This window comes from Nothoprocta perdicaria, unplaced genomic scaffold (assembly GCF_003342845.1).
Source record: "Nothoprocta perdicaria isolate Ctin4 unplaced genomic scaffold, notPer1 scaffold_34, whole genome shotgun sequence".
NCBI lineage: Eukaryota > Metazoa > Chordata > Aves > Tinamiformes > Tinamidae > Nothoprocta > Nothoprocta perdicaria.
The window spans coordinates 4,000,305-4,026,880 of record NW_020455577.1 but is presented as its reverse complement, the minus strand read 5'-3'; the positions used below and the strand labels follow the sequence as shown (position 1 = coordinate 4,026,880).

At 39.4% G+C, this 26,576-nt stretch overlaps 1 protein-coding gene across 1 annotated transcript in view; it reads right to left on the bottom strand.

Annotated features, from left to right (window-relative positions):
* Positions 1-26,576, bottom strand: part of VAV3 (vav guanine nucleotide exchange factor 3) — a 142,935-nt gene that overhangs the window by 41,085 nt on the left and 75,274 nt on the right. Inside the window, exons 16-19 of the mRNA XM_026043890.1 lie at positions 21,967-22,068; positions 19,432-19,532; positions 11,432-11,454; positions 8,504-8,549 (exon numbers count right to left, since the gene is read on the bottom strand). Of these exons, the coding sequence (XP_025899675.1) occupies positions 8,504-8,549; positions 11,432-11,454; positions 19,432-19,532; positions 21,967-22,068 (272 nt within the window). The remainder of the gene's footprint in view (positions 1-8,503; positions 8,550-11,431; positions 11,455-19,431; positions 19,533-21,966; positions 22,069-26,576) is intronic.

Sequence of the window (26,576 nt, the reverse complement as noted above, 5' to 3'; positions counted from 1 at the left end):
TAAATATGAAACATGCAGCTTAATATTAAGTATTTGCACACAACAATGTGTGAATACAATACAATATAAAGCGTATTTGCACACAACAATGGAATCTAAAATAGCAATAATTAKACAAGAGATCTGATATTAACCCTTTTGAAGGCTATTTTGCAGGAAGATCACAATCTAGAAACYGTAGCTGTTTACAGACGGTTAGAAATTTCAATGAGCAGACCACACAACAAACTGGAGGACCTGCACTTCCTATGCTGGATCACAAGTGGTGCGCCTGTAGCTTATAGCTTCAATTCCGCACGCAGTTTTGGTCGGAAAGCTCATTTTCGATGCTAGAAGTACTAGAGCAAAAAGCACAATCAGGGGTGCAGAAAAGCTCTTGTACCAGAAGAATATTACTAAATCACAGCTCTCCAGGCTAGGAGAGAGATGACTGCAAGGAATGCAAGACTGGCAAAAGAGATGACAGACATCGATAAACTCAGCTGTGGCAGAGAGACAATGAATAAAGTTATTCATTACTTGATTTCTTATTCCTCTACTTTATCCATGAAAGAGAGGTACCAAAGTACTAGACAACAGGTTTAAACAAACAAAAAGTACCTTATTCCCACAACAAATTGTGAGAACAGCTAGAGGATGCTGTGGATGCCAGAATTTTAGCTAGACTCCAAAAGCTGCAAAAAAATTCCAGGGAAGAAAAATGAGGAGCTAAGAAACAAAAATCCAGCCTACTAGATGAGGGGTCACAAGAGCTTTCCCCAGTTCTGTCCTTAGGTAGCCACTCACGGGCCGAGGACAGGCCCCGAGGCCCAGTGCCCAGCTCCCCTTGGCATCTCGGAGAGGCTCCCCTGAAGAGCAGCACCTCCTCCTCAGGCACCTGCCTCCGACCCTTTCCACCAAGCTCCCAATCCTTCCTCAGGCAGAAGGCAGAGGCAGGTCTGCAAGTTTCTCTTCTGTGAATTTTCAGAGGTTTYTCTCTCCCATGGGATGGATGCTTTTAGTTCTACACTGTTTCCTAAATTCTTTGTGTGAGAATTACTTTGAAGTAGCGAACAAATACCAATTTAGTTAAATGAATGAGCCACAAAAAAAGAAACCAAATGCTTYAGAGTACTGTTAAAATTCAGTAACTTTTGACTATTTTTAATCACTATTATCTTCCCTTTGCCTTCTGAGAATGACAGTGCCCCAAAGATTAAAATAAGATATGGAAACAGATGGGTAAATTCCATACTCCTCTTGAAGACGAATAGGAGATTTACGAGTCCCAATAAATATTAGCAAAATATTATGCAATTCCCTTCTACTTGCTATGGTAACTAAAGGCAACTTTGGGTCATATAATTAAAAAAGGCATGAGTAGGAATTAAGTAGTGCTGCATTATTTCTTTTGTGTGTGAAGACACAAACTGATACTGTTTTGAATGCTCATTTTTCCCACCTTCAGGTTAATGCTTTCCTCTCTTTCTACCTACCAGGTCCCTCCAGTTACCTGTATGTGGTGACATTTTACTCAGAGCAGTCTTGAGAGTGTTTCTATGTACAAAAGAGAAAGATGTTGTAGGATTTTTAAACTACTTCATCTTAATACACACTGAGTGATTATTTCCAAACATCGTGTTTCTCTAAGCAGAAAATATGCTAGTTCAAAAACCAGAGGTAGTCCCAAAACTTCAACCAATAAGACAACAGAGCTTAAATTACCCAACTAAAAACTTATCTTGCAATCCAACCAGACAAGGATGAAAGGGTTTGACAGAATAAATATGTTTCACTCTTTGGCATCTGGGTCTTCTGATGTTTAATTAAAAGAAAAGGCTAAAGGCTACATTCTTCTCTGAATGTTAGCTCACTACTGAGATACCAAAGGGACAGGCACCTTTCAAAATTCCTCACCCCAACAGGAATGTAAAAATCTTCTTAATTTAAAATATAACAACCCAAATAAAGCCATTAAAGTGCATTTGAAATGCTTCAATGGAAGACAAAACTCAGCTCTGGCTTCCAGAAACGCATTAGTCGAACATTTCTTGGTGCAAAACAGACATGTCCGTTCTTGTATCACCACACAGATGAATCCATTATTTTGGCAAGCAACAATATCTCAGCACACAGAACTAGATAGTAAATSCAGTAGGACCAAGATAGTAAATGCAGTAGGTACTTTTACATATATGAGAAGAGAAATCAGTTCTGTCTCAAATTATGTCACACCATTCAGTGTGAATCCAAATTCACAGTCACTAAGGTCCACCCGGAGAGGGCTGTCCCTTTCCTGCCACTAGTGCCTGCAATGCAACGCGCTGAAGCTGGGCTCGAAGCCCCACGCTGCCCCAGCCACCGGATGTGACACGAATCAGCTCTACCACCCAAGGCCCTCAAAGGCTGCAGAGCGCTCCCAAATACACCACGCACCAGCAGCAGCCTTTCCCCCAGCCTGTCAAGGTCTTCCTCAGGCAGCAAGAGGATTCTAGCTGCCCTGTTAAACCAGTTCTTACCTAGACTGCGTCTAGTTTGCACAGATCCTTAGAGACATGCRCTGCATATTTTACACTCAGCTTGGACGAAATGTTTAGATTCTCCATTCGGAAGGAAAAAGGCAACCAAAACTTAATAAAACCCCACCAGGGTAATTAGGCATATGTCTTACGTCCATAATCAAAGTTGTTCTAAATTTTGTAGCTTAATACCAATCAGCATAGTATTTTAGGGAGGCTTTTAGTAACTTAGGAAACACAAACATAACTAAATAATCTTTAGAGAAAAAGATTCAAAACTACATACACTTTCTCATGATGTTAGTTACGAAGCACACTTCCATCAAAATAAAAGTTTGAGCATCTTCCAGTCTCTGCAATGGCAATTGGTGTCTCTTAGATGTCATTTTTTCCTGTATATGGCCATATTTTTAATAAGGACAGAAACTAAATCAAATGGACAAACATGAAGCTATGAGTGTCACTAGATTTCATACTTGTAAGCAGCAAAGCCCAACCCAAACTTCTCAAACAATGAATTCTCTTACTAGAGGAAGCTTTTTGAAGCATGTCTCTCCTTCAGCATTGCTCCCAGCTCTCCTCAAATTCATTTTTCAGCCACCTGCTCCTTTTACACACTTATTTCAAATGGCCATTAAAATTCAGTTATGTTCAACATAAAGAAAGCAAAGAAAAAATGTCTGTTATCCTCCAGCAYTCCAGTCCCTGATGTCACACTGCCTCTCCCCAAAACCTTTCCACAGATACTTAATAAAGAAATAAGCCTTGTGGGACTCTCAGTAAGGTCCTGAGGGAAGACGCAAAAACAAATGGCCAGTAATGGTTTGCTCTACTCAGTCCATAAGGAAAGATCAGAGCTATTACAGGAGGATTGCTACTCATTGCCATGTTTTACTGTCAGAAAAATGTTAGGCAATGTCTCAAAAAGACACCTATGAATGGACTTACTGAATATATACACAGCAACTTCTTTATTGAATAAAAATATACTACCTTGATAGGCCATGCTGATGATGTTCATAATTAAGAGATTGTATTAGTTGATCAGCTCCTTACTTGGCTCCAGAAAAATTGAATACCGTTTGTTTAATCCTGGCATTTTTGTTCACTTAGTCTGTGACTTAAAAGATGAATCCCTCTTCTCATCAACCGTATTGATAGTAAGTTAGTAAAGGATCACCAGAGATCCACCCAAGATCACTTGGAATTGTCTCTTGCTCAAGTCTTTTRGAAGACTAATTTCCAGAACTGCCTTTAATGTTGCAGAAAACTGTCTCTTGTTCATGAAACAGGTTATTCTCCATGTATTTGGGCAGACTGTAGAAAGGCAAAGGTTAACCAAGACTTTCAAGGACTTGGCTGAGTAATTCATGAGACAAGAAAATCAGAGACATGCTTTGAATTTTCAGTTAACTAGGTGGTACCTTTATACATAATGGCCACATGCTTGGCAGGGAATTCACTGTAGGTTGGGATATCCCAACATTTGAATTTGGGCCAGATTTTGCATTTGGCTGGATAGGTGTTTCGAGCAGCACTGAAACTAAAATCAGAGGCAGACTTGCCCATCACATGACAARCTGTGCCAGAATTTGTTGCAATACAATTTTAATAATCTTAATATTCCTCAGTCCCAAATGGAAAATTAATTCATAATTTAAACTGTCAATATTACAGTATTTCTTAATTTTCACTCTGAAGACTAGACAGTCATTACCACAACACACACACACCTGTACATTGTTTCACTAAACATTCATACATATAGAACAATGACACAACACAAGTTACAAGATTTCACAATCCAGTTTCAACAAAATGGCAGCTGCTTTCCTACCACGTCTAATTAAATGAACATATCCCTAATGCTGTACTACTCAGTGCACATTTTTAATGTGTATACCTTCAGACCATAATCCAGTTATTCCCTTCAGATCCTTTCCTTTATAATCAGTGTAAAATCAATATTAAAGTACTGCTTCACAAAACATGTATGGACCAGATATTTACCAGAAATATAATTAAGCATTTTTTAAATTAATATTTGCATTTCAAACTCTCAAGACTAAGAAACACCTTTGCCCAAGAATAATACAGAAGTCATTGAATACATTAACTGTAAAACTAAAAGAAAGTTTCAAGGAAAATAAATAAATTGGATCTTCTAGAGGGAGATATCTTGGTTCTGACCCTTAACTCAAGGCTAAGCTTTTCCTGAAACTTAAACCATGCTTGCAAATAAACAATCTGCTTGCATGAGRACTTTCTTGCACAGATTAGACACTGAGTTAGTCTGCAGTAAATTGTGTAAAAGGCATCTACTGGTCTATTTTTACTAAGTTTATCATTCTAATATGAAATATGCTTTCACAGTTTGAGATATTGAAGTTTCAATATTTATATTGGCACAAGTGTTTAGGGTAAAACTAGTTAGAATAACACTAAACTATGAACCCATCACACTCTCTTTATACCCTCAGAAACAAACAGACAGCRAACAGTGCATTATTTGCAGGAACACAACAAGGAATGCAAGAGGGAACACAAGGAAGGGTTTGGGGTTTTRCTCATTAAAATATATGCTAAATAATTGCTAAAGACGAGAAAAAAGATGCAAATCTAAGTTTATGCTTACTTTTAAGCATATAAACAGTCCATTTGTCAGCTAAGTCAACAGGGCAAATCACATGCTTAAAATTCAACACGTACATAAACTTTAATGAGATCCCTCAGAGTGGAAGAAAAACAGTTAAATAATTATCATGCTATACAGCCATTCCAGACAAAACAACCTAATCATTCCTCTACAGTAAAAAAAATTTAGACTGCATATTTCTAAGATTTAGAGGTGCAGATGCCTTAACAGGTTCTTTCTGTCAATAAATTTTATAATTTGCTGCCTATTCTAAAGAAGGTTCCAAAAYCTGTCCCCAAAACTTAGTAGATGACCAATTCAGAAGGCCTTCTGAACTGAACTACATGGTAGACTCACAGAGCAAAGCAGAGTGACAAGAAATTAACACAAAAACAAACAAAACCTCTTAATTTCTTTTGCTCATATCTACAGCTTCTGGTCATATTTCTTCCTTCATCACCCTCGCTGCCTATGAGTCTCTCCCCATCCTTATCCATTATAACTTTACCTTCTGTCTCACCTTCTTGTTAAGAAGAAAGAGGAAAAAGCCAGTCTCGAGGAGGTAATTGTTACTTCTAACCAAACTTCAGAGAAAAACAGATGAAATAGCTAGGTTTTTGTTGGGGGGGTTGTTTTTTTGCGTTTTGAGTATTACAGCCAAGTATTTTCCTCTATCAAAGTGCTCTACCATGAAAAGTATTTTAACTCAACGTCTTTCCACTAACAACTGTTTCTTTTACACCATCCTTTCCTTCAGTCCCTCTCTTCCAATTTAAGCATGAGTTAAATGTTCCTTCATTCAGGGCTAAGTTGCACTCCCAGAGGCTGAATGTAGCTCTTACAAGCACAGTAAGAGGAGAATGAGTCCTGACCAGGGTTAGGCAGTGCCTCCTGCCTTCATCAGTGTGAGAAGGGACAAAGCCAGAGAACAGAGTGACACAAGACAGAAACAGCATTTTGAAAAGGTTATGCAGAAGCACTCGTAGCCACAGTAATTTTATTTACTGCTGATACCAAACTACATCGATATTCAGGCACTGCAGGTGCACGCAACTGATGCACAGTAAATGGCTGCTTTCCTAAATTAGTATCCGTGCTTCAGTAWCCTAACATGCAATATGGAAAGCAATCACGCATCAGGCCTCTTCGATGTGAACTCATCTGGGCAGCGAGCATTTTTCTAAGGCTTGTATATCAMACCTAATTGGTATCTCTGACCTTAACTACCACTTGCAGCAAAAACATTACTGTGGTGCTAAGATTTCTGGAGATTTATACACCAGTGTTCTTGAAAAGATCTCACATGGTAACATATGCCTGAAATAACTGACCCAGCTCTCCCAAGTGCTGCTCTCTGGATAGCATCTTCTGTCTCGCAGCAATATGCAAACTGATGAGCACTATTATTTAGAATACGCAAAGGAGATGTCAGGCGATAACCCACAGACATTCCTGTCTCCATGTTATCTCCAGTACGTTACCACAGCAGTCCGAACACACGTGCCCATGAAATGCAAGAGAAGCACGGCTCAGGCCACTAGAAAACCTGGAAAGCTATCCGCCTCTCTGTATAGAGCACAATCAGCATGCCTATATCAGGGCTTGGGAGCTTTGTTTGTTTTCTTTTTTTATTAGTATTGTTGTTATAAACTGGTGATGTCAGAAGCAATCCCATACAACMGTATTCTGCCATAACATCTTCTAATAAAAGGATAACTTTAAAAAGCACAAACTACTGTCATCTTCAGGTGATCTGAAATTCTTTTGGCTTTCAAAAATATGAGGGCAAAAGAACTTCAATCTATAAAATTCCTGCAACATTGCAGAACACCATTCCATGCAAGTAAAAGCACAGAAGCAGAGCCATAATGTATAGAGCTTATGAACTTGAACATTTAAATTCATGACTCCAGTGACTTCAGTGATATTTTGATGCACTTAAGTGATCTTTATACACAAGAATAGTTTACTTAGTTTTCATTGAAGACCAACAATTCAAAGGCAAGCTAAAACTGGCAGTGTATTTGAAAATGTCTCAAAGCTCAATTACTTCAGGTTTTAGAGGTCTAATATTAGACAACAATGTTTAAAAATCTAGACCTACAAATAGCCTATCATTATACATCACAGTTCACAGCAGCATTCACTACAAATGGAAGTACTGAAACTGTCTCACTTAAGAGTGTCCTCTTAATTATTTCTTTAATGCTGCTAATGCTTCCCCCTTTGAAATTGTTTTCAGCACTTGTAGGTARAGGGAGAGGAGGGGAGCATTTCCCTCTTAAAGAAGCCCTGTCCAGAGGCAGGGTGGGGAGCACGATCATGGCACACGGAGACACACGGTAGGAGCACCAGGAAGCAACCTTGGTGCTGGCGGGAACCGTGCGACGCTACGTGTTCCAAGACATGTCCCAGGCAGCTGGGGAGCAAAGGTGTGGTTTGCTTCTGCTGGTTGCAACAGAGCCAAAGCAGCTGTAACGCTCCTGGCGCAACCAGCTTCTCGCTTTTTAAAAAGTGTTCAGCTCTGCCAGGCTATAATGTGCTATGAAGTTACTATTCTGTTTTATGTTTGATTCCAAATATTCTCAGGTGTCCACATCTAGAAATACTTAATAAGCCACAGCTTAGTTTATTCCAAATATTATCTGCATAACAAATCTCCAGAAATTAAACTATGCAAGAAGCACATAAAGGAAGAAAGTGTAATAATTGTTAAAAAAGACACCAAAAATATCACATAGCTATATCGAAAACCATAGAGTATTTTATTCAGACACATAATGGGTCTCTAGGGAAAATGCTCACCCACTTGAGTCTAAAAGCAAGCACGCTTAAGCAAGCATTTATTTTCTTAAGGGCTGCTGCCATGATTCAACAGAAAACACCTACTAYAAATGTGAAAAATAAAATTACATTGAAATTCTACATAAAACAGCAATTTCCTTTTAGAAGGGCAGCTCATATCCAGCATGGTTAAGCACCAGGCACCTACAACTCACACTGCAGGTGGGGATTTTGAGAATACCCCCAGCTGTGTGGATGAGAAGTTTTGCCTGCTTCTCTTCACTGAGCTATTTCTTTTAAAAACTTCACAGTACAATAGGGTGGGGACCTCGCAACCAAAAGCCCAAAGGCAGTTCACTGCTCAGCTGCAACTGAAATACTGCTTTAAAAAAAACAGTTAAAAAATGAGAGTTCAGTCCCCAGACGTTATCTTTGAAATCACTAAGTAACTGTTTGAGACCTTCAAGACYTGAGCAATAAAGATCCCCCCAATGCATACACTGTAGTGGTGATAACAATATAAGTCAATGCAGCAAGCTACAACACTCCCTTTCCCATGCAACTGCTCAAAATACAAGATACGCACCTGGGTCCACGTGTCTGGAGTTTCTTCTAATTCCATTTGTTCGTTTCTGCATGGTACAAACACAAATCAAGGATGTGAATAAACTTGTTTTCACTTCGGTAGACTGCACCTCTTYCATTCCCACAATCGCTAGACAAAGCTAGCTTTCTGAAGTTATTTTYGCCCTGCAATTATCTTTATCTAGAAGATCATACTTTGAAATTAATAATACTACAGCAAGTTTATTCATATATCAACCTTTTTGACACTAAACTCGAAAGATTTGTTCACTTTTACTCTGTAGAAGGTTTCTTCATACATCCAGCATCCGTTATCCCCAAAAAAAGGATTTCATCATTTGTGATATGATGTTAATAGACACAATTTCCTCAATAGAGAGGTATGTAGATTGGCATCATTTTCCTTGGTCARTGTCGAGAACCACAGGCACAGCAATGTGCACAGCGTTGGTTTAATGGGGTAGGAACTTTCCATGTTGCCACTTCATGCTTACACACCAGTTAGAATTTCTTGGGCAACTCGTCAATTCTTCATTTTCTCAGCAAATACTTAAATATATTTAATAATGTCCCTCTCTCTTTTCCACATTCAGAGGGGCCAGCGTTGTATAAAGTTGACAACACTGACAGGACCACGATACATTGTTTGTAAACATCGGGTTTTACCTATTTCATGCTTGTAGGCAATGATATGGATCCCTGTGAAACACCATATCTGCAAACAAGTCCTCTGCCTTTGCAAGTCTGTTTTAATCGGTTGTTTGCATGAAGGTTCGTGCCTGCCTTTTTTCTTATATTACATTATTTAATCAAGGCGAGCAGGGCGAAGCCTGTTGCATAACAAAAGGCACAATTAGGCTGCTCCATTTGCTCGCACTTGATAGACACTGATGCAGGACACACACAAAGGCGAGTCAGAAAGCAGTAACCCGAGGCACAGCCGAATTACTAAACCCTGTAGCACAGTGCCAAAATCAAAAGCTTCCTTTACAAACAGCTTTCAACCCCTCGAATCTTTGGACTTATGCTCTTTGTAGCCCACAGTACTAACTAAAGAGATGACATAAGTTTGGTTTCAGCCACAGGAGAAAGACTTAACTGCTGCAAGAAATTAAGGTAATATTATGAATAACATGAAAAGGCTCAATTATATCTATTTTCTCTTCACAAATGGAGACTGTATTGTTCATAAGGATTGATGCAGAATGGTGAGTAACTGTGCATTTGCATGGCAGAGGAAAATGGGCCAGAAGGSAGAAAAAGCAAGTACAAACAAAGGTACAGGAAATTATTATTTAACTAAAAAAATACTGTGCCTGTGCGATGGAAAAAAAATCATGTATTATAGGATGTGATGCAAAATGATTCTAAGAAAAAAAAGTTGAGTAGCTGAATTGAATTGCATAAAAACCCTACTCAACGGCCTTAAAGAAAAAAATCACAATCTCCATAGATTTTTCGTACATTTCTGGTACAAAATGTCAATTCACCTCTTCCTACCTGACATGCTCACTTAGGTATAAGTTCCCCTTTGCACTAAAAGAATTAAACAAGCATTTTTTGACAGTCATAACATTTTTTTTCCAATTTTGTTAAAAGTTATAGTAGTCCTAGCAYTTTACCTCAAATCAGTAGCCATACAACTATATTCTTCTTACAAAGAGATTTAATAATCAAAGTAGGAACAGGAGGGATTAGCTATAAGGAGGATAAATATTTGCCGCATCCCGCTGCATGTTCCTCATAGTTAGCTGTGCGCAGTCTGGMAACCCTGGCCATAACAAACCCTAAGCAATCTGTCTACGGCTTCCCCATGACTGCATGTTGACCACAGCGCCAGGAGCCCGGCAAGCACAGGGACTGGGCCATAGTTTTCCTATAAAAGAAATATTCTTGCTAAGTTGGTATCTTTAGGGCAAGATAAGAAGACACAGGAGCCAGGGTGGTAGGTAGGTGGCAGGTAGCATACACTGGAGAAGAGACTGGGGCACATGAGTCCACTGTTTTTGCAATTGCAGCTATAAGGATCAATCCCCCACTGTGCCAGGTATGTCAGCAATCATTTTCTTTCTATTTCATTACCAATTTTAGAGAGAGCAACAAAAACAGATACTAAGCAACAGGGAAAAGTTACTTTTATGTTCATACGCTTCTCATAACCACAGTATAGCTTTAACAGTTAAATTACTGTGAACGTCTGGTCTAAAATGGCAATAAAAACTATTACAGCCTACGTGTAAAGGGCTGCCTTTCATCAAAATTGGTAGACAAGAAAACAAAGGGATGCCCTTCTGCATGGCAGTGGAAAGGCACCAGCATCACGTGAGAAAACATTCTGGTGTGACTTCCCAAGTGCTTGTATCTAACCCGGAGTAGACCACGTCACTAGTTTCCCCCTTCTTCACCCATTTTATCAYTCTGTCAAGATTAAATAAACTCTACACCCTCTGAATACTGTTGTGACAAAAATCTCTTTAAATAAAAGATCAGTGCACATTTTCCATCATTCATAGGAACTGCGTGGAATTGCATACATTTGTAAACAGCACAATTTCCTAATGGCAATGAAAGAAGTTTTAACTACTTCTAAAYGCGGCCTAGAGGCACTAAAGGACTAGACATAAGCTGAAGTAGCATTTTATTTTTCCTCAACTTTAAAAAAAAAATTCATATATCTACTTCTACCAGTGCTCTAAGCCATAAGTGACACGGAATGAAATTAGACTTGTACCTTGAACATAATACATTTATAGATTGTTGTAAGTACTCTTTTTCTTAGATGACTTCTATCAGCATGCTGAAGAAACACGTTATTAAAGGCAGAAAAAAAAAGCACACAGGCTGCACTAGCATGCGCACAACTCAAATCAGGAAACTCTTATGTCACCAGCAAAACAAATACCATAGGAGAGGGGAAACAAATGCTTACCTCGTGTTTCAGGTTCCCGTGTTCTGAAACAAAAGTAAAAATTGGCATTATTGATGACTGCAAATTTGAGGGTTTTACACGCTGTTCTCAGTGTGCGCCGTGGTGTATTGCAAGCCCCAGCACCGCCTTTGCCAGCTACCTGCGACCCGCAGCGAGCACCGCGGCCCAGGGCGCGGGCGGCGGCTCCGTGCGCCCTGCGCCTATTGGCCCCGCACAGTTAATGCTCAACCAAGGCAAGAAAGGCAACTCCTTCCTCCGAGTTATTAAACCGCCCTACAGCTGGATGTAGCAGATCAGCTAAAACTCTGCAAACTTTTATAACCTTTCCAAAGCACTTTGTAACTACTGACTTGCTGGGGACTCGGAAATCAGGGTTCTTGGCTGTATGTCCTTGCATCCTTGTCTTTTCAGAGCACTCCGAGGTGCGCGTGTGAGGATGCACAAACCTTCATTTTCAAAGCTTCTTGTAGCTCACATACCCAAACCCATTACCACTGCWCTGCTATGCAGCAGAATCTGAAGTTAGATATTTTTGCTCGCTTGCTCTCAATCTTTTGTACTATTTAAAAATGTGACTAAAAAACGCATAGGTGATGAGGACAACATTAAGATGGTATTTTTGCACACATGAACACACACAGCCACACAAAAGTGTGGGTGTTATTTGCAGTTCTCTAGGAGTGTCCRATCTGATGGCACTGCCAATACTTGAGCATACTCCAGGACTAGTTTCAGTGCCTTATTACAAGGCACACAGCTCTATTGACCTCCGTGCACTCCCCAGGCCGCACTGCGCATGCCCCAGCTACRGCCGCTCCTGCAAACTTCACTCCAAGACCTTGCAAAGTAAACAGCAATAAAGCAAGTCAAGAGCTTCGCATGCAAATAAACTTCATTCTGCTACAAAAGTTACATGAAACAGCAAAGTGTGGGAAAAGGCAACTTTGGCGCACTAATCCTTCGCGGGGAGATAAGAGGGCATGCCGAGACAGTGCTCGCCGGGCGGGGATGTGGAGCTGGGCAGGAGCGGTACGGCCTCGCGCCTGCTGCCAGCACTGCGAGCCCTCCCAGCGTGGCTGCCAAARAGGCTCCTTCCTGTCACCCTCAGAGAGCACTGTCACGGTCACAACCTGCCCAGTTGTTGTCATTCGCATCTGCAAGCTAAGCAAGCGCAAGGGAGGAGAGGGGCAAGAAAGAGCCAGCCCCAAAGGCAGAGGTGCACGTAGGCACTGAGGTTTTCTAAGGAGCCTCAGGGAATGAGTTGCATAAGTACTGCTGAAATTCAGCATAATTTTGGTATTTACCTTCACAGTGAGATACAGCTTTTGCAACTTCTGCCAAATTTTTAGCTTATGTAGAAACTCATCTTTTTTAATCTGCCACAACATTATAAATGACTTAAAATTGAGGAAAAGTCATTTGGATAAATGAAGGGTGAAGGGTTGGCAACACTACTTGTTCAGGCTTAAGGTTTCTCTCTTTTTTATGGGCTACCTTTAACTCTGCAAATCACTGTTAAGAAAACTGAAATGGAAATGCCTTCCTATTCTTCTATAGGAAAGAATGAACTCTTTAATGCCTTCTGTTGAATATTACTTTTTTTCCTCTAGCAAATATCATAAGCATGAGCTTATGATGGCTTTTTATATGATTTCAGTATCTCAATATTTTTCATACTAAATTATTAACAAATTCCTTGATTTAACTTCCAGTATTCGGGCTCACACTGGGCTCAACAAAACACTACGTACATTAATAGGTAATAAGGTGATAAGTATTCCTCACAATTCACAGGTGTTTTATTTTATCCTTAGATTCAAGAAAAAAAAAACAAGAAAAAAAAAAGAAACCTGAACCCTGCAGTGTTTTTACTAAAGGCTAATGAATAACCTCAGAGGCAGCACGAGCAGCTCCACTAGAGAACATTACTCCTTGAAGCCTCCTCTRCACTAAACCCTTAAGAAGGCTCCAAACTCGGCTGACACAAACTCAGCTGCTATTTGTGACCCTTCCTCCTCACCCCTTAGCACATAAATACAAAACATCAGTAATTCCACAGAAAGGTTTGTTCAAAATACAAGACCTTCTTCTCTCTATTCATCAAAATTTCAGTATATCTGGATTTCACCTTTTTTTCTTCTTCAAATTTTGTGAATTGCTTCCTCATAGGAATTTTTTCCAAATGTTACCCTACTACAAGAACTAAACCACTAATTCCTATTTATTTCTACTTTCACAGGAGAAAAAAAAAAAAAAAAGAGAATATCCTCCAGCAGATATTCTACCCATGACAATTTTAATGCATGGGTCTGCTCATCACCAATATGCCAAGGACAAGGTTTCAAATTCTGATAACAAACTACTTTTATTGCCAACATCTTGCAGACTTTTAGATTTTGTTTATTCACTGGAGCCATGATACGACTGGGCCACATTGCCGTAATTCCAGTTTACTACAAAAGCAAGAGCAGCAACAGCTGACCCTGATAGTGAAGGAGCATGGAGCAAAAAGCGGAATAGCCAGCTCCTCCGAGATCCAACAGAGCAGCTGGATTTACATGCTGACTAAATGGAAAATAAAACAAAAGAGCAAGCAGGAACCTACTTGCCTTCTTTTTATAAAGAAAAGCTCAAAACATTGAAAACACGGATTTGGTAAGTAATAATGAAAGTGAACCACCTTGCAATGACCGGAAATGAGCAAGTAATACTCCCCAACTAGAAGAAAAAGTAAATAACCTGGAAGCAAAGTGAGACTTTGCACAAAAGTCAAGCTCCCCACGAGACTGTTGTTTAGCTTTAGTAAAATGGTTACTTGAACCTTGGCTGAAGTTGAGGCAGAAGTGACCTCGCTCCAAAGCATGTTCTGGTACATGAGCCTTCCTGGGCCATGTTGCTGCCACAGGAGCTTTGGATGGAGGCCAGCAGATCTACAGCAATCGACAAGGTGAGCAAARAGGCAAGCAGTGAAAGCTGTCCACTCCTCTCAGGTGTCAACTAACACGCTCTTTTCTTGGCTAGTCTCTAATGTGCTGTTGCAGATAATTGCTACTCGAACAGCATGGACCCTATTATTGGGCATAGGCACTACAGTATGAGAGCTACCTTAAATTCAATCCATTCATGTTTCTTTTTTCTCTAAGTTCATCATACACTTGAAGAAAGATACTGTTTTCCCACGTAACTAAAAGTGGTGCTTTTCCAAATGGAATTATGTGAAGGAGAAAGGAAACAGGCACAAGTTACTTAAAAATTACTATTACAATGACTCCCTATTATGGTTTCTAATCCATCTATGCCTTGRTGCTTTTTTTCTCTTCCCAAGAAAAGCTAAGAGGATTTTGTGAGTTTAGCACTCTATTTAAAATATTGAAGTATTTTAAAATTCTGGACGAACTATTATTGGAGGTTCATCTAACCGAAATATTCAATAGCTGGTGAAACCAGAAAACCTTGGCGTGAGCATACCTAGCACAAAGCGGTAGACTTGAYAGAAGTCCAGCCTGGGACCAGAAGGGAATTGGTAAATCTGCTGTTAGGAAATGGGCTTAGGCTGAACTAGGGGAGTCCTGCAACACGTTCTGGGGAGAGCGTTGATGCCTGTCCTAGCAATCCTCATCATCTCTGATCAAGTTGCAAAGGTTGCAGAACAACACACCTGATACAAACAGGAAGAGGTAGGCGGGCATCTTCTCCCTGCATGTGCTGAAGGTGCCTCTCTCTCCTGCTCCCTTACCAAAGGACTCACTCCTATCTGTTCCCAAAGAGAAACCCTTCCAACTAATGCAACTGCAACAGCAGAGAAGTAAATGCAAACTTGGCCTCAAAATAAGACACAGGCATGCAGTTCATAAGCTAGAAGCATCTGCAAGATAACACAAGATCTCTGTATCAGCCACTGGAAAGAAATAGCACGTAAGTCCTTATGAAGGGCCCTAAATCAGAAATATGTGCACATAGCTGCTAAGTCTTCAGGTGTGTTTGAAGCTGTGCAATTGCACTCAAGGAGTCTGCTGGAACAGGAGGAGGAAGAAGGATTGGACCTTGAGGATTTCAAGTCACCAAGATAAAACATGATGGGGTGTAAGAGTAAAATGAGAGGGCTGCTGCAGCATGAAGCTAGGCAGGATTTCAGGGAAAAAACGGCAAACTGTTGATGAGTGGAGAGGGTTTCAACGAGCACTGCAGGCTCAAGGCAACACAGGCAGGACCAATAACAAGGGATAATATGTACATTTTGTTCTTTTTACTAATTCCACTGATTAACACAGCAGCTTTTATCACTGCAACTTGTACAGCCTGCTGAATTGGCCTTCTTTGAAACAAAGCATCTGAAGAGCTGGCATTTGCTTCTGTGTAAGACAGTGACAACAGAGCAATTTATGTCCAAATGTTGTCAGTGTTTCCCTCATAACTGTATTATCTAAACCTGACACTTATTAAATTTGCCATTCTACAGCTTTCGGTTGTCTCTGGATGTCTGTCTTTGGAAATTTCCACCAACTGAGACTCAGGCTGAAATACAAAAGGACTTAATCCATTCAGGGAAGTTCTAGGCATCATTTTAGGAAGCTTTACAAAAACATCTGCTCTGTGGTCTAAAAAGAAAACAAAATACTAAACTGTTCTGGAAAAAAAAACTGAAGAAAATACTGCGTAAATATCTTCAAGAAGCCCAATGGCATAGTCGCATTTGGCAGTGCTTTGAATTCTGATCACCTCTTTTCAAATAGGTCTCTAGACATAGAGGAGGTTTGCAGAATGCTGACGAAAAACTAGCCAGGGCATGGAAACTGTTTGGTTTAAAAATGATAAATAGGTATTTAAGTAATAAAACTTACAACTATTCAGCACAGAGAGGATACTAATAAGAGGTCATGAGACAGAAAAYTCAAAATAGACAGTGTAAAGTGTCTATGTTACATGTAGATATCTAACAGCATATTGCAGTCAAGCGTTTCCTTTTAGGCATCTCATTAACATGTTGATGTTAAAAGGCAACTATTTTAAACCCAACACATAAAATAAGAAAACTATAAAACATTATTGCAAAATTTCTGAAGCACAGTCAATTAGGTAATTTAATCCACAAAAACACTAACAATATGCAAAAACTCTTGGAGCACCAGAAAAACAAAGAGCAACCACAAGCACCACGACCCTAAAAACCCAGTAGGATTAGAAAGCAGCATCGCCCCCAGGCAGTGCCTACCAGAGGCAGAGTTTCCACTTCCTTGTGAGGCATCGGGAACCAGCAACTGGCAGAATGACAGAATCCTGTATTTAACAGACCATCCATATATCCCAGGATACACATATTCCATGTTTGGGACCATAACTAATACCACCTAGCTGGGGAATAATAATGTCCAGCTTCCTAAAAGGATGATTGTGTTTTGTATCCATTTTCCTCTACAAAAAAACCTGTAATAGTCCCCCAGAAACAAAAGAAATACATAGCAATACAATAAACGTTCCAGACATTTTGCTATCACCAAAGCATTCAGGCTCCACTACACTATATCTTATCTAACAACACTCCCAGGCCACCTTAGCAAATTTCTCCCCAGGAGCATCAAATAATGCCACTACAAACACRGAAGATTTTTCAGACACTAGTTTCTTTAAAAGATTTGCAAAAGGAAAATCTCCAAAATTAAAACTGTATATTTTTCCATCAATACAATTCAAACATTAAATTTTACATGATATCTTCATCTTTAYATGATATCTGCATCTTTAATAATGTTACGTATCTTTTAGGTCCTGGCAGAAAAACAAACACATGGGAGACAAAATTCTTCAGTATAGCTCTGGGAAAGCACAAAGGAGAGCTCCACAAAATAAGTCATACTCAAGTTGCAAGACTCAGGATTYTAAATGTACGCTGAACTGTCCCAAGCCTTTCTTGACCATGGAGAGGAGGAGAACCTGGTAACSCTCCTCATTATATCCTTCCTCCTGTGCACATCACGAATGGGCAGCACAGCTTATAGTCCCTAACTAAGAAGACAAATAAAGGGTAGAAATTGAAAACTGCAGAAAAAAAAATTCCAAGTCTTCCTATCAGCTGGCCAACATCACTCATTAGGTGGAGACACCCATTCCCAACAAAACGGGCAAAATAATTAGTCCTTTCCACACTTGCTCATACACAGAGCAACAAGCAGCTTGGCAAGAAGTGTGAGTAATGGTGTGAGTAATAAAAGAGTTGCAGGTTTTTCCCCCAGTGCCTTTTTGAGGCCAGCTTGTGTTCGCAGAACAGCCTGGCGGGGAGCCAGAGCCACACATTGCCTGTCCTTCTGCCTTAGGAGCAGGGGAAGATGCATTACTCTTAACTTGGGCTACAGCTACAGAACTCTGGGAAGTTTCGCAGAGAGGACAGAAGAGGTAATACCTGCATTTAAGCTCAACATACCCCATTTGATTACACCTTCAGAGGGAGGACTCAAGAGAATCATTAAGGCAATAATTTTAAATAATGTTTAAAAGAACATTCAGCACTTTTAAAATTGTCTTTTTTATATTGAAATAATATTAGAAAAAAGAGAGAGACAACGGTCAGAGAATAGCCCTAAGATTTCCAACAACCAAGAACAAGTTCACTGACTGCAGCAGCAAATGGAGACAAATCCAAGGGGAAGCGGGAAGTGATGCAAACGGACAACGCAGGAGCAGCCTCCTGCTGTTCTGAAAGGAACAAAAAAAAGCTAGAACCAAATTCTTGCAGCCGTGCAGCTCAGTGAAGGGCAGCAAACAAGGTTGTGACATAATTCAAGCAGTAAAAGAGAGATTAACTCTGCAAAAAGATTGTATGAAGATTGTAGGTAGTAACAACAAAAGAAAATAATCCAGTGCAAGAGGCTGATGTAATATTTTTAAAATGTGAGATATGAGAAAATTCACATACAAACTACTATGAAGCAAATTGGGGAAGGAGTGTACAGCTTTTAGAGAACTAAGTAGGACAGCAAATCAACATAAAAGAAAATAGTCACATTTTCCAAAAATTAGTGTGTTTAGGGGATTTTTTTTTTTTTTTTAAACCTCAAACAGCTTTTACAAAATGAACCCTAACGAGAGATTGAGGTGGGCCACCTCTAGAAAGAATTGTTGGGAACCTGCACAGAGAAAAGAATCAGAAAGGCACTAGGCTTACACAACTAGCTGGCTAGAGGGTAACCAGCCCAGTACTGGCACCTGCCTAGACACAGGGAAGKGAAAGGAAAGAGGGCAGGTGATGAGAATGAACAGCTAAAATTAGCAGTGAGACCCGCCACACACACGGTGCCAGAGAGAATCAGAAGTGTCAGAGAGAGAAATCAGAAACTAGAGAGACTGGGGTAGCTGAGACTGGAACATCCCCAAGGCAGGAGGTCAGCTAGAGTAGCATAAGGGAACATGGTCAGGGAGAGGCTCAGGAACAGCCACCAAATAAAAGAGGGCAGGGGAAAGGRTCCTTAAATATGGCCAGTAGTGAGACATTCATCATCTTTTTGTGAATATTGCCAGTGGATAGAAACCACAGGAACCTGAGAGATCAAAAAGGAAGCTGAGGCAAGACAAACAGCTTGAGGAGCTGGGAAGAGAATACAATAATTGACAGAGACTTAAAAGCTGAACAGTGAGAGTGACAGGTCATATGCCATACAATAGGTGTTACTTATGAGCAGTTTATGATTAAAAACAGCAATTCCTTGCACCTTAAGTTTCTCCCAACTTCTCCAATGTTTCCCTTGTTTCCCTTGTTCCCAATTCACCAATATTGGTGAAGAAATCCAGTCTGCCATACAGTTGTTTGCTCTTCCTAACATTTCAATTTAGTTTGAATAAAAATCCCTATGAATTCTAAATGCAATTCTAATTGTGCTTATAAATGGTAGTTTCATAAGTATGTATGTTACAATAAACACAAATTAGAAGTAAATTAAACCTTAATTATACTTAGCAAGTTTTATGTCCTAATTAAAAATGGTATTCTAACAATAAAAATGACTTACCACCTGAATTAGCTCTGCCACAATTGTCTAATCTTCCTAAACATTCTTTGTGTGCTCCAGCTCCACACTTAGAACATAAATAGCCTTGATAAAACGTTCCCCTGTAAAATAAAATTAGGTAGTGATACATTAGAGGTGATAAATTCCATGCATAAAGGAAATAAGAGACACAGCAGAAGGTATTTGAAGTCTTTGGCTGTTCTGCATAATGATAGTTCTTAAGGCTTGAGAAACAGCGACAACAACTGACAAGCAGCTCAGCTGCTTTTCATCACTACCAGTCATTTAAAATCTCACAACCAGAGAGTTATTCTACCAGTAACCTAGAAGTATTTTCATTTCAATTTAGCTCAAAGCAACTTTGGCACAGTACACTTGAAATTGTACCATTATGTGTCTGTCCCACTGCACCTCATCTCCATCGGAACGTCCCCAGACAACATGAAGAATAAGCTCCATTTTGAGCAGGCTGTAAGTATGAATATATATTTAAACATTAACAGAGAGTTTTAATATTATTCACAAAATAGCTCATGGCTTCAAATGTGCACCTTGAAAAGATATCCGGGCACACTTTAGCTACCATCCACAGCTTTCAAGAAAAGAGTTACTTTCCTCACTCGGTGTTAATCAGATTTCCCTTAACTAAGTGGAATCTGAACTTGAGTCTCAGGAAATTGATTTTCAGATTTGTCCATGGCTTCTCTTGGGTAAAATCCATGGCATGGCTAACAGAAAAGCCTTTGTACTTGCACCTAGCCTCTAAGTGACTGTGTGACTTGCAGGCATTCACTGCATCTGCTCACTCTTTGCGGCAGACCTGGCTGTCTCCAAGATTATCCTGACCCGTTCCAGGGATCGGGCATCTAGTCTAATCTGACACCTTCTGCTTCAAAGGAAGCCCAAGGTGCACACATGAAGACAAGACTCAGTAAGCTTATGTGGAGCACGAGGTAGAGCAACTGCCACAGCAATTACTAGACTGCTAGAGGTGTTGCTTTTTAAATTAAACATAGAAGCCTATTTTAAGCATTAGAATATACAAACTTGAGTACATACATAGTAAATATAACATATTCTAATGCAATCCATTCTTTTTTTCCTCCTACTTCTTTAATATCTGTGTCTTTATTAGGACACAAAATTATCCTTCACTGCAGAAGCTTCCAAGTGGGGAATTTATCCCCACTTCTGAAAAATAAGACACTGAGGTTTACTTTTGAGCACACAGAAAATCTTAGTTGAGCATTTTGAAGCTTAAAATGACAATCCATTTTCAAAAATGTAGGCACTTTGCAAGCCTAAGTTGCCTCTTAAGAAAACTTCCAAACGGAGGGACATTTCTGGATGTCTCAAGGGAGCTCAGGGGAGAGCCGAGGCTCTGCAGAGCTCTCTGCAGAGCACCAAGGCGTCACGCAGGCTGTGACCTCAGCCAGGCAACCGCTCCTCAGCAATGGCAGCGCTGCAGCATGGTCACGGCCTCCACCATAGGGCTTCATGCACGGGAATTAATGGCCCTACCCTTGTCAAGTGAGCCACGTCTGCACCACTCTTTACAGTTGCTCAGAGCTTGTTACGCTGAGCAAAACGTCACCAAAAATTCTTTCCAAAGCTAGGACAATAAAAGCATCCAGGAAAAAGATTGCTAAAGAAAAGCACATGACAGAAAGAAACATATCCCTCATGTCCTTGCATCCTCTGTCCGTGCTTACCCAAAAGGCTACCCTTGCTTCCCTTCCATTAGGCTACAGTTGCCTTTTTCTACAGTAACCAACAGCAGCACCTCAACAGGCAACAGTCTGCAGAGCTTTTGCATGCCTGGCTCACACTGAGATTTACTTTCTATACATTCCTCTATACCATTAGGCCTTCCTTACTTACAAGCAACTAGGTAGCTCATTAAAGATAGCTCACATAATGAAATAGAAAAAGAGATATGCACATGTGTACCTATTTTCTAAGGGGAAGAGGAAGATACAGAATTTCTCATGGTGGTCCACTAACATCTCTTAGCTGGCTTTTTAACACCTACTTGCAGTTTATCTGCAAATCTCTGGCTCAGTAACACCTCACAGTTCTTTTGCTCAGAAAGCAGTCTCCTTATATCAAACATTTATGATGCTCCTCCTCATCTACCTTTCCAAAAAAAATATTCCATCTGCTCTTGTGACTGGTGACCTACAAAGGGACCTGTGGACCAACCATTCTGGTCAGAGCTCTATGAAAGGTTGCTGTTGCTCACACACTTGACTTCCATCTACTGAATTAAGTAATTCTTAAAAGACAAGAGAATAAAACAGTTTCCTGAAAAATGAAGTTGCAGCTTGAGAACATGAGCTTTTAATAACACTTCGGCTAATATTTGGAGATTTTAGTATAAAAATCTACCATAASAACAAGAAATACCACATATAATCAATCTTATGGCTTGTCTATCTTAGATAAGTAACAAGCCTTTGGATAGAGCTGTGCATTTGCACATTCTCATTAGATTCTAAATACTTCACTTGATAAAAGAAAGAGTTTAAATCTTACCTCAGAAGCATTTGGCAGACTTTGCAGGATGTCACACGACTGAAGGTATGCATTTTGAACTCATGAAAACTTGTATCTGCATAGTCCGGCCTTATGTTTGACCTAAAGAAATTTAAAAATCTATTTTAAACTGAGGAAATTTAGGACATAATACAGCATTCTTAGAACGCAATCTATATTTATGAGTTCAACACTGCTTTGCTTTTTTTGTTAACTCAGTAACATCCAAAAAACTATACTAAAAAGACTTACTAGCTTAATACCATAAAAATGGGAATACTGAAATACTAGAAACATAATTTGACAGGCTAGACTACACATGACAAAAAAACCCAGACTCAGTATAGATTAATATATTTTAAAATACATTATTTATACTGCAATGTTTAGGATTCCAAAACCTCCGGTGTTTTTCTTGCTAAAGAGCTACAATGGTGCATAGGTATCAAAACAGGAAAAAAAATCCAGTGGGCAAGAATTATAATCTACAATTCCTAAAGGAACAGCTCCAGATGCTCTCAGACACATCAAATACCAGTTCAGTTATTATCAATATATAGGACTGGAGATATTTATTAGACAAGTTTCATTTTTATGCAAGTAACTTTGGGACTAAGAAACATAGGACAGTTGCAAATTACAGTGATGCATAAATATGGGTAGGCATGCAATCATTCTCTCCAGGAGTGACTGAAGGCTTATGAAAAATATATTTAAAGAAACTCCTTAAGTACTTAGTGTCAAAGAGGTCAGTTTTCTAACCTGCTTGCTGAAAATGAACGTGCTGAAAATAAAACTCAACTCAAAGCAAATGGGATTTTGCTTTTACGTGTTGATTGTAAGGTTATTCACAAGCAGTTTTAAACAGCTCAGTAACATCTTTGCGCTACACATACTAAGATGTCAATACCACATCTTGCAAAACCATGCATGGATACCATCATATTAAGAGGACAAAGGYATAAAAAGTTAATAAGAGTTCATCAAAGTTAACTCAAAACAGAATTTTAGCAGAGAAACACTATATTGTAGATTTTACACTCTACAGGGCAAGGCCGGCATCCTACCTCACACCTGCAAAAGCACCAATTCTGCTAAAACCTCTAAGAACTCTGCACAGCCCTGTAAATGCTCCAGTACAAACGGTACTATTTGCACTCCCCAGAACATCTGCTTTTTATTTATTCTTTGATTCAGACTAGAATGGCTTGTAAAACCATGTCAACAGTATCATCTTGATGTACAGAGACTAATTTGCTTTCTTCTTCAATCTGGTGACATAACGTGGTAATTTTTCAAGGAGTTTCTATCCCTTTCATTAGAACAGGATCAATCTTTGAAAAATAATGGTAGTATATGAAGAGAAAAAAATAGTTTCACATAATTAAGTACAAGTACACGACTATATAGTTTTCATATGTCAACTTCTTCTCTCAGGTTATCCTCCACAACAATTCAAATTTACGTAAACCACTGAAAACATACCAGCTATTAACAGAACGCAGATATTATGATTTCATTCCTCCTTAAATGAAGAGGACTATCTGAACTTTTTGCCCCCTCTTGTTTTTTTTTTTTAAACAAAGTAACTCAGTTTGTACTGAAAGCTTTAAAATAAAAGTGTTGGTGGGGGGCAGAAGGGAGATATGTACCTCAAAAGTATAGTCAAAAAAGGCAAAGAATACAATGATTCATTAAGAGAATGGCTGCCACAGGAGCTTTCATCTTCTTTAAACATATTCTGTTTTATTCCACTTATGGATTAGATATTGAATAATAATGCCTTAAACAAGACTTATCCAGATGAACAGACTTACTTACAGGCTTTCTTCTGCATGCTAAAATTTAGATACACTTGTCCTACTTGTGTAGACAGGAATACAAACTGCAATAAACCTTTGTCCTCTCTTGTCTGTTTTTACCTACAAGATGACCTAGTTTCATTTCAAGTATATTTTGGTTCTTAAGAAACATAAAAGTATAACATAAGAAGTGAAGTCTTCTATGTTTCTTTAAGTCACAGAAGGTTTTAGTTTAGTGATTTTAAGATTCTAAAGATTACTTCCATAAATTTTCTATCAAAAGACTTGTGGTTCCTTCACCCACCTACAAATCTTTCATATCACCTCTCCATTCATTGACATCAACTTCATCTCTGTTCTTAGGAAGATGGGGCCCCTGGCTGAGGCACGCCATCAGAAAGATGCTTTGAAATATCCGTTTTTAAAGGGCATGAGCCTGACTGTCTCTTTTAAGAACCTATGGCAATTGTTCATAAAACCAGATTTTTTAATTTTGCTAGTCCGTCTGTCCATTGCTCACCATTCTTCTTTCATACTGCCCAAAGCCACATCACCCAGAAGCAAAAGTTGAAATTATCTCCAGCAAAGAAAACTTACTGAAGAGATGCCACGGAAGCACATTATGCATCATTAAATGAATTTGGAAGGGACTGGAACCCACCCTATATATCACAGAGATTCCTGTGGAGAGGGAACAAGAATCAAGAAGAAAATAAACCCAATCTGCTGGCGAATCACTCTGCTTGTGCAGACTCATATAATGCTTCAAAACAGTTGTCTCACAATGGCAGTGCTATCATATTACCTGAAGCAACATACTAGTTGTCTTATCTCCCTTTCTATATTACTGAATAACCATTCATCCTACTTGCCTCAGATTTGAGGTGAAACAGGAATGTGAAAAGAATAATTTTTACTTCAGTTTATACATCAGAAAAATGTATTTTCAAATTTGAAAGTCCATCACCTATTTCAAAGAAATCGGACTTTTACCCATTATCTCTTTAAAAATGATCAATCTATTAAAAACATGAATATTTACATACATACAGCTACTTCAAGTTGGACAAGAAGGAATATCCCCTCCTTGCAGAATATCCCTTCTAACTTAAGGGCAAAGTTTCTAGCCATTAACATTCTAATAAAGTCAGTAGAAAGAAGAGTGCAAAAACAGAAGTAACATTCTTACTGCAGAAAAAATATAAAGTTATCACCATATAGAAAGGTAATTACTTATATAATGAAACTCAACAAAAATAAACAAAAAGCAAGGAAATATGAATGAGAATCTACTGTGAATGGGGAGGTGGCAGAAAGGAAGTTTTCTATAAAAATAGATACTTCAGTGCTGTGACCAGAAAAGTCTTTCACATTCAGGTACCTCATCAGTCATGCTGCATTATGTCAAATCCAGTTCTGTTGCCACATTGCTATCACACCAGACAAGTCAAAAATAACCCGAGATGATGCACTGTAGCAGTATATATCAAGTTGGAAGTCTTTTAAGGTAATGTTTGAATGAATTTTGATATTTTACTTTTCAATAAGTTTTAAGTAGTGCACCTATAACCACAAATTTCTAACTGGAGACAAATAACAGCTCATCTTAATCCGTCCATGTCCGAATACGCAAAGACCAGACTATTTTTTGTCAACAAAATCTTTGACACTGAATAGCGTATTCTTGGCATTTCTGTATACAGTAAAACATAAGGTCTTTTTAAAGCTTGTAACTTCATTGAAAAAAACAATGACAGCGTAACCACAACTCTCCTCGGACATAACCATATTCTCTAACCATAAGAGAATCACTATGAGCTACTACGTTCAAGAGCTTTGTCGAGCTCTCAGAACACACATCAGGGCTCCAATAACGGGATCTGAAACCATGCTTCCGTGATCTTCCTTTCCCTTCTACTTCCCAATATGCAGTCATGTTCTGAGTTGCAGGGAAAAAAGAAAAATAATATCAACAATATGAAAAAGATTTTTAACATCAAAAATATTGTTTTTAAAATAAAGGTTTCCTCAAAGAAAAAGGGAGCTTACACAAGTGTTACACAAATTCATACATATGTTTGAAACAATTCCTCTGGCTAACCTCAGGCAAATACAAGTTAGGACTTGGACTGGGTTCATTCTCCTTCAGGCACAGCAGAGTAGCTCCCAGAAAGTCTCCTTGGCCCTCCTTCCACTGCAAGTGCTACCACGGGATGTCCCTGCTAACCACAACTGAATCCCTATTTTTGGATTATCTTGGAGCAGAGTGGGGACAGCAAATCACCCATCTGGCAGGGATATTTATTCTAAGGTAATAACGAAAACACGATTCTCCTTTCAGAGCAGAACACACTCTGTTATTTTCACTAGTAATATGGGCAGTTGAAATGAGCTTCCTCCCTTCCCTCTTCTCCTTCCCCTGGTTGTTGCAGCTCCTTTGCTCTAGCAGAGAAACAAGGTTGTGACACAGAAGCAGTAAGCACCCATAAATGGGAAAAACAGCCTAATTCTCCTCTGTTCAGCTGCAGAGCTTTGGACAAGAACAGCAAGGAAAACTCCCAAGTGCACAGTTACCCGGATTTACTCTAGGCAGCACAGGGACATCCTTGGGCTGCCCCTCAGCCTTCTCAGTAAAGCCTCCTTTTTACAGCTTACCTGCGGATTATTAGTCCCACTGGGACCAATTCATCACTCTGCCAGCAGCCCAGAGACCCACGTTCGCTCACCTTGCTATTCCTCAGCAGCAGGTTGCTGAGTCCCTGCAGCAGCTGCCTGAGCCACCATTTGAGGATCAGACTGGCCATTGTG